The sequence below is a fragment of the Nothobranchius furzeri genome, chromosome 4 (assembly GCF_043380555.1).
Source record: "Nothobranchius furzeri strain GRZ-AD chromosome 4, NfurGRZ-RIMD1, whole genome shotgun sequence".
Classification (NCBI taxonomy): domain Eukaryota; kingdom Metazoa; phylum Chordata; class Actinopteri; order Cyprinodontiformes; family Nothobranchiidae; genus Nothobranchius; species Nothobranchius furzeri.
Genome location: NC_091744.1, coordinates 58,784,428 through 58,790,979, shown reverse-complemented (window position 1 = coordinate 58,790,979; position 6,552 = coordinate 58,784,428). Strand labels below are relative to the sequence as shown.

At 45.2% G+C, this 6,552-nt stretch overlaps 1 protein-coding gene across 1 annotated transcript; it reads left to right on the top strand.

Moving 5' to 3' along the window:
• Positions 1–1,108: 1,108 nt before the first annotated feature.
• LOC139069722 (uncharacterized) lies at positions 1,109–5,260 on the top strand. The gene is made up of 3 exons (XM_070550608.1): positions 1,109–1,123; positions 1,781–2,224; positions 2,660–5,260. Exons 1-3 carry the CDS (start codon positions 1,109–1,111, stop codon positions 5,117–5,119), a joined length of 2,919 nt encoding a protein of 972 aa, XP_070406709.1. The 3' UTR covers positions 5,120–5,260.
• The last annotated feature ends 1,292 nt before the right edge of the window (positions 5,261–6,552 follow it).

Here is a 6,552-nt window from a genome sequence, read left to right as displayed (position 1 = left end):
TCTGAAAAGTAGACAATTGTTTTTCTCTTTCCCTCAGAAAATCTTAATATTCTCCTAGTTTGGCCCAGCACAGTTCACTTCCCAATTACAGCAACAGCCTTATATCATAACCACATAAGTGGAGAAAATGTTCAGTAACAATGAGAGAATTTTCTGTATTTGGAGCATCAGAAAAAGTTTTATGGTGGTGGTGATGTTTTAAAGTCATTGAGAAACTGCATGCATGCAGTTTGTTGTTTTGCTGCTAATACAGTAGCAGGTGCAGCTGCATACTTTTTCAATAAAAATGGTATGCTGTAATGGAATTCATGCATTAGTTTTTGTTTGCTTTTAACCCAGAGCAGACGTCACACGCCAGACGACATCAACACTGCATACTTTAGTATTTGTTCATTTATCGTGAGTAATATCGGTATCGCAAAATTAAGCACTGTTATCGAATATCGCAGATTTTCCCAATATCGTGCAGTCCTACTAAATAGCAAAAATATTTCATAGTATTCATATTCATATTTTCCCTACTGAGTGATTGATACTAATCAGAGCCAGGTTTGTGAGCCGCCCCTGAAACACAGTTGACCTCAGGAACGACTTGATCAAGTTTTGAAAAGCTCCTCTCAGCTTGAGCCACAGTGACTGACAGAGCAGTCCAAAAGTTGCAGTAGATCTCCAATAGATCTTTATCAAGATCCATAATATTTTAGAATTGCCTCTGAAATTGTAATTTAAACTGGCATAAAAATAAACTGTAGACTACCAAAAATCCCAACTTTTACAGAACAAATCATGTAAAAAAATAATCAGTGCAGCCATCTGCAATAAATAAACAGGATAGTTAGTGGTGACTGGGGAGTTTTCTTCTGCTTGTAGAGTTGTTTTATTTATTATTATGTGAACATGATCAACATGTGTTTGTTGTTGTTCAGGCAGGCCACAGGCTGCAGCGAGCATTTAACAAATCCTAGTTTGAATCAGTAAAAAACAAAGGAATTTTTTCGAACCATTTGAATATTCATTTCAATATTTCAGCCCTATTAGCTCTGTTAGCAATTAGTTGACCGAATTTAACCGTTAAAATCCCAGTTAACTGGTTCAAAAAATTGAAAACATGCAGCATGAGAGCGTAAATACCTTTATCTTTCTGCTCTTTTTTTTCTTTATTTTCCTGAATCGGGCACCTGGTGGTTTTAGCCTTTTTATGTTCATCTCTTCTGTTTGGCTCTTGACTCAATAAGTTTCCTTTAGTCAGGACTAAACAATTTGACCTTGATGGGGAGATGACCACAAAATCGTTTTGTTTTTCCTTTTTTTATTCGGCCATTTCACACAATTCAGAAAAACCTGAAAGTATGATAGGCCTGTGTTTATGATATTATGAATGAAATGTGCGTTAAATGGAAGAACATCAAGATGTGATTGACTTTAGCCATGTTATAGTTGATTCAGCCCCTACCCGCTCATTTCATTTGGACCCACCCAGAGGTGAATTCCCCCGCCGCACCCCTCCCCTTCCTCTACTTCATACACGCACGGTGCACGTGAACGTTCTCAGTCAGCAGGAGCGCCTGCTGCTGCAGGGGCCGCCAACTTGCTGCTTCCAATCCAGACACTGTCATATGACAATAGAAAACCTCGGTGCGGCGCAGATTTCTTTCTTTTTTTTTTTTTTTTTACTCAGCGCTTGTGCGCCCCTTTTGTGTCATGAAAAAATGCCGCCCCGGGCAACTGCCCTGTCTGCCCGTGCCTAAAACCGCTACTGCTTGTCCACAACCTCAAACAGCCAAACTCCAAGCTACACAACAGCCAAGACCAAAGAGCTGTCAAAGGACAGCAGAAACACAATTGTAGACTGTTACGGACCCTGAGTTCTCTAGCGCTCAGCTTCTACTCCGCACCCTTATTCCTGCACCATTTTCAGGACCTTGGAGAGCGCCCAGCTCCCTGGCTTCACTCTATGCAGCTGACTCCCATCAGGAATCACCCAGCTGGAGCAGATAAAGATCAGCGCTGCTCAGAGAGCGCGGGAGAGAGAGGAGAGAGCGAGAGAGAGAGAGAGAGGATTGAGGCTGACAGAGAGAGGACTGGAGAGAGGATTGGAGTGAAAGATTGCTTACTTTGGAGAACTTGTGGACGGTTGCCCCTGGCTGGTTTAATTTCCACCCGCATAAGAAAACCGGTTGAGCTCCGGTTTTCTTTGCTCTTAACAGAGTTGACTGTTGCGTGGGTGAGTTGGTTCACCAGTGGACCTTTTGGTAAGGCCTCCGGGCAAGCTCCGTTGTTCCTGGTTTATTTTCAGAACCAGTGAGTTTCCGTTCCCATTGTTATTTGCTCCTTTAGTTACTTTAAGCCCTCAGCATTTGTTCCTGCAGCCTAAATTAAACTCCTATTTTCATTAAACAGGTTTTTTCTCCCTTAGGGACACCTTTAGTTAATAAAAAGGACTTTCTTTTGATTGTGACTTGGTGTCAGATTGGTTCTTTTCTTTTCTCACGTTCCTGTGTTAGGCCTCCCTGAACCTAGACCAGGCTGAGGTCGTAACATATTGGGAGCTCGTCCGGGATTTTATTTTGTTATTGATTCATTTGTTACGTTAACGTGATTGGTGGTGTGATTTGAGTACCCGTGTTGTTGTGCTAACGTGAGCATGTTTAATTTAAAGGAGTTTCTGGCTGCCCCTTCTCGGGACCAGGTCGAAAGCTTCAAAAGGACCGAACTGGCAGAGTTGGCTGTACACCTCGGTCTCCAAGGCATCCAGAACCTGCTGAAAAAGGACTTAAAGGATTCTGTGATGGCCGCGTTGGAAAAGGAAGGTTTGTTACAACCTCCTTTCAGTGACTCTTCTGATTTGCCCCTGAAACAGGACATGGAGGATGGACAGACTGTGAAAGCTGCTACTTCCGTTCCTGTGGGTGCTGCACCCGAGCGCCTTTCTGTCCCAGATGAACAGGACGCTCTTTCGCGGCAGACGCCGTTCACAGGAGAGAGTTTATCCACCACTTCCTCTGCTGCTAGTATGGAGAATGCACGTCTTCGTCTCAGGCTGGCCCGCATGAAGTATGAGGCTGAGGAAAAGTCCCGATTGCAGCAAATCGAACTGGAGATCCGCCGCTGTGAGATCGAGGCTGAAACAAAGTTAAAACTGAAACGTATGGAGTTGGAATACCAAGCAAGAGGAGGTGTTTCTTCTACTACAAACTATGAGCACGAGAGGTCCATGGACAAACAGAGAAACGAGTGTGACATCAGCAAGTGCCTTGTTCTGGTGCCGACTTTCCGGGAGAGCGAGGTTGACAGCTACTTCGCTACATTCGAGCGTCTGGCTGCTGCTTTAGACTGGCCCCAAGAGGTGTGGTCCACTATGCTGCAGTGTAAGTTAACCGGAAAGGCTCAAGAGGTAATTGCTTCTCTTTCTTTATCTGACAGCATGGATTATAATAAAGTGAAAGCTGCTGTTCTTGTTGCTTATGAGTTGGTTCCTGAAGCCTATCGTCAGAAGTTCCGGTCACAGAATGTAAAACTCTCCACGCAAACTTATGTTGAGTTCTCTAGAGAAAAAGCTCTGATGTTTGAGAAATGGATCCTTGCCTCAAAGGTTGAAACTCTACAGGATCTTAAAGAGCTAATTCTCCTGGAGGAATTTAAGAAGTGTTTGCCAGAGAGGTTGGCATTATATTTAAATGAAAGACAAGTCTCTTCTCTCTCCTCAGCCGCCCTACTGGCGGATGAGTTTGTGTTGACGCACCGTGTTGGTGGTGTTCATCAGGGTGAATCTGCTCGCCCGGTGTCAGTAACACCTTTTAGAAACTCTCCTTCTCCTCCTCGTCCTCAGAAACCTCGCTGTTATTATTGCCACCTGGTGGGGCATGTCGCGAGAGATTGTGTAATCCTCAAGCGGAGGAATGAAAAAAGAGGGTCTGCTGCGCAGCCCGTGGGTTTTGTCTCCAAGTCGGGAGAAAATAACCGTGGTTTTGGTCCTTTCATGTCAGAAGGACAAGTGTCTCTTACAGAAAGCTGTGAAAAGCTGACCCCTGTTAAGATTTTAAGAGACACTGGGGCTTCTCAGACGTTAATTTCACAGAAAGTGTTGCCATTTGATGACTTGAGCTCTACCGGCTCTTCCGTGTTGTTGGCTGGAGTAAATGCTGTGCCTGTTTCTCGCCCGCTTCACAGAATTTACTTAAGGAGTGGACTTTTTACTGGGTCGTGTGAAGTAGCAGTCTGCCCTTCCTTGCCTGTGGAAGGTGTAGCTCTTCTTTTAGGGAACGACTTGGCTGGAGGTGCGGTCATTCCTCCCCCAGTGGTGAAAGAGAACATCGCACCCGGAGAGTGTGAGGAGACTCCCGCAGGAGTGCTCCCCACTTGTGTGTGTACCCGATCTCAAGCTAAGAGAGCGCATGAGATTTTGGATCTCTCCAGTTTGTTTGACGATTCGCAGAGTGATGTTCTTAATCCCGCTGAAACAACTTCTTCCACTCATCTGGTCACAAATGAAGTGTTGTTCAACATGTTTCCGCTAAGTCCGGCTTCTTTGGAGGCGGAACAACGGTCTGATAAATCTCTGACCGACTGCTTTGAGCATGTGGGAAAGAAAATAAATGGAACTACTGGTTATGTTATTGAGAATGGTGTGTTACTGAGAACCTGGTGTAAACCAGTAGCTAAAAACATCACAGACCGTCGCAGGAAAAATTGTGTTTGTAATGTTATCATGTTGGAAAGATATCTGTCTCCTCAGACTACTGCACAACCACCCGGTGAGGCCGCGGTGTGCGCAGCCGCTGCCATCACTCCAGTTCTGGATGAGGTTACTCAAACCCATCTAGTGGCGCCAGAACTTCCTTTGTGCAGCATTTATCTGGATAACATAGTTACTCACACTTCCTCCTGGGATGACCTGTTGGCTTTGGAAAATCCTGTTACTCATCTGGAACCGACCAGCTTCACCACAAACCTCGCAACTCATTGTTTTTATAAGAAAGTTGCTGCTATGGTAGCTACACTAACATTTTTACTGTCTCCAAAGGTCCCGTTTGTATTGGATGTTGGTGCTCAAGGGTCCTGTGATGGCTGCAAACACATGAAGCCGCCACCGGAAAGGAACCGAAAATGTCATCGCTGATTGTTTATCGCGATCCTTCAGCACCCACGATCAGTTTTCAGACGGCTGAGATCCCCTGGCTAGGGTGGAGAGATTATTTCCTCTTTAGGGGATAATCTATTTGTTATTTTGTTAGTGTTGTGGCCCATGGGTTAGTGTTGGTGATTCATTTCACCTTCTCGGGAGCACTCCAGAAAGAGCACCTCTCTTTGCTGGTTATGTTTTTTTTGTGTCTTTTGCACTGTGCTTAATCTGCCCGCCCAAATCCACATGAAGAGCTAGGCTTATTTTTAGTTAGTTTTTGGTTAGGCAGATGGCGGGGACTCGGTCTCTGTGTGGGCGTTTGGTGTTTCTGGTAGAAAAAAAAAGGGGGGAGACACATTATGAGAAAAATGGTGTTTTTATTCTGTTTTCACTTCCACCATTTTTCTTTACTTTAGGTATGGGGGTGTTACGGACCCTGAGTTCTCTAGCGCTCAGCTTCTACTCCGCACCCTTATTCCTGCACCATTTTCAGGACCTTGGAGAGCGCCCAGCTCCCTGGCTTCACTCTATGCAGCTGACTCCCATCAGGAATCACCCAGCTGGAGCAGATAAAGATCAGCGCTGCTCAGAGAGCGCGGGAGAGAGAGGAGAGAGCGAGAGAGAGAGAGAGGATTGAGGCTGACAGAGAGAGGACTGGAGAGAGGATTGGAGTGAAAGATTGCTTACTTTGGAGAACTTGTGGACGGTTGCCCCTGGCTGGTTTAATTTCCACCCGCATAAGAAAACCGGTTGAGCTCCGGTTTTCTTTGCTCTTAACAGAGTTGACTGTTGCGTGGGTGAGTTGGTTCACCAGTGGACCTTTTGGTAAGGCCTCCGGGCAAGCTCCGTTGTTCCTGGTTTATTTTCAGAACCAGTGAGTTTCCGTTCCCATTGTTATTTGCTCCTTTAGTTACTTTAAGCCCTCAGCATTTGTTCCTGCAGCCTAAATTAAACTCCTATTTTCATTAAACAGGTTTTTTCTCCCTTAGGGACACCTTTAGTTAATAAAAAGGACTTTCTTTTGATTGTGACTTGGTGTCAGATTGGTTCTTTTCTTTTCTCACGTTCCTGTGTTAGGCCTCCCTGAACCTAGACCAGGCTGAGGTCGTAACATAGACCTGCACCAGATTGAGAAGACTGAATCTGCAATAGGTGAGCTGCTTGGTGTGAAGAAACTGTGGGAGCATTTATTAGAAAGTGGAATGAAGACATGGGGCTGCATGGTGCCACAGTTGTTAGCACTGTTGCCCCGTAGCAAGAAGGTTGCAGGTTCGAAACTCGGCTGTGGCCTTTCTGCGTGGAGTTGCATGTTCTCCCCATGCATGTGTGGGTTTCCTCCAGGTACTCCGGTTTCCCCTACAGATCACAACATGCCCTACAAATTAAAAATTGTACGTCGCTTTGGATAAAAGCATCTGCCAAATAAATGA